General features: G+C 41.6%; 1 protein-coding gene across 1 annotated transcript; it reads left to right on the forward strand.

The window, feature by feature from the left end:
* Positions 1–277: 277 nt before the first annotated feature.
* On the forward strand, positions 278–1,326 carry LOC136489010 (protein FAR-RED IMPAIRED RESPONSE 1-like). Its single transcript, XM_066485764.1, has 3 exons — positions 278–614; positions 828–927; positions 993–1,326. Exons 1-3 carry the CDS (start codon positions 278–280, stop codon positions 1,324–1,326), a joined length of 771 nt encoding a protein of 256 aa, XP_066341861.1.
* The last annotated feature ends 373 nt before the right edge of the window (positions 1,327–1,699 follow it).

Consider the following 1,699-nt stretch of genomic DNA (forward strand, 5'->3'; position numbering starts at 1 on the left):
AGACAAAGATGAGGAAGATGCTGAGAAGAAGAAAAAACTTGACGGAGGAAAGAAAAGGAAAAGGGAGAAGATGCAATACACAAATTGCAAAGCAAGAATAGTTGTGAAGCTAATAGGTTCAAGGTGGAGAGTGATTGACTTCATTCCAGATCACAACCATGAACTTATTTTGAAACCTTCACTGAAAAAGTTCCTGAGGTCTCACAAAGGGATCCCTACGAAGGAAAAAGACTTTGTTAGGTTGCTTCATGGGTGCAACTTAACCACAGGGCGCATAATGCAGCTTATGTCAGAGTTCTATGGCTCAGCACAACTTACCCCATATGAAGCTAAAGATGTGAGCAACTTCCGCTCCACTATCCGAAAAACAGAAAAGTTCAAGGACATGCAGCAAGCATTAGATCACTTTAGGGTGCTGAGAGAAGAAGATCCTGTTTTTTTCTACAAATTCAAGTTGGATGATGAACATAGATTTCAAAACTTGTTCTGGGCTGATAGTGCATCGAGGCATGCTTATATCGAGTCCTACCACGATTGTGTCTCGTTTGATGCAACCTACATGACGAATTTGTATGACATGCCATTTGCACCGTTTATTGGGATCAACAGATATGGTCAGACATTCTAGATGGGGTGTGCCTTCCTAAGGGATGAAAAGATACCTAACTACAAATGGTTGTTTGAGACGTTTCTAGAAGCCATGGAAGGCAAGGCACCGTTTAACATCATAACGGATCAGGATGCTGCTATGAGAAGTGCTATCACACTTTTATTCCCAAATGCAACACATCGGAATTGTCGCTGACACATTATGGATAAATTTTCAGGCACAATAGGACCATTTCTTGCTGGAAATCAAGAGCTAGAAGAAGAATTCACAGATTGTATTGACTACACAGTGACTCCGGAGGAGTTTGAGACAAAATGGTATGACATGACAAGTAAGCATGCCTACATGACAATGAGCATTTTAAGCATCTATATGACCTCAGGCAGTGTTTTGTCCCAGCATATTATATGCACTGCTTCTTCCCGTTCTTGCAATCAACTCAGAGCAGTGAGGGATTCAATGCACTTTTGAAGAAGTATGTGAACCCCAACATGTCTATCCTGCACTTTGTTGAGCAAAAAATTCAGGACAAATGCCTTGTTGCTCAAGATGGACAAGACTTTAGGACAGATGAAAAGGAACGGAGGAGATGGTCCAGGTATCTAATAGAGAAACACGCTGCTACTGTGTACACTAAGAATCTATTCTATAGATTCTCAAAGGAATTTGAAAAGACAGCTGACACTACTAGAAATATCCACTTCTACGACGAATAGCTTTTATCACTAAAGGAGCCAAATTTATCATAATTTTAGTTCTATGACGAATTTATGACGACAAACGGTTCGTCACAGAAGTCACGTCACATTTGAACTTTTATGGCGGTTTTCGCAAATCGTCATAGAAGTAACTTGATCTGTGACGAAAAACAAAACCTCATAGAACTATTTTGGCATGCGTGGCAGGGGGATGCCACGCTGGTGGGTGCTTTCGATGAAGATGCTTTCCACGTGTACATGCTATAGCCGGTTGCATTGGAGATGGTTCGGGTACGTGTCACCTTCTTATTGCACAACGTGGCCACCTCTGGTTCTTGCACGTTTCAGGTTCTTACTGGACCACGTGTCGGTTCATTGTTGTTCCATATGT

This window comes from Miscanthus floridulus, chromosome 10 (assembly GCF_019320115.1).
Source record: "Miscanthus floridulus cultivar M001 chromosome 10, ASM1932011v1, whole genome shotgun sequence".
Lineage (NCBI taxonomy): Eukaryota > Viridiplantae > Streptophyta > Magnoliopsida > Poales > Poaceae > Miscanthus > Miscanthus floridulus.

What these genes read in the sequence shown, in the direction of transcription:
- LOC136489010 (XM_066485764.1), top strand. Translation starts at nt 278, where the DNA reads ATGCAGCTTATGTCAGAGTTCTATGGCTCAGCACAACTTACCCCATAT. An exon ending in TATTGGGATCAACAGATATG is followed by an intron (nt 615 to 827) that starts GTCAGACATTCT and finishes ATAAATTTTCAG; the next exon opens with GCACAATAGGACCATTTCTT. An exon ending in GAGGAGTTTGAGACAAAATG is followed by an intron (nt 928 to 992) that starts GTATGACATGAC and finishes ATATGACCTCAG; the next exon opens with GCAGTGTTTTGTCCCAGCAT.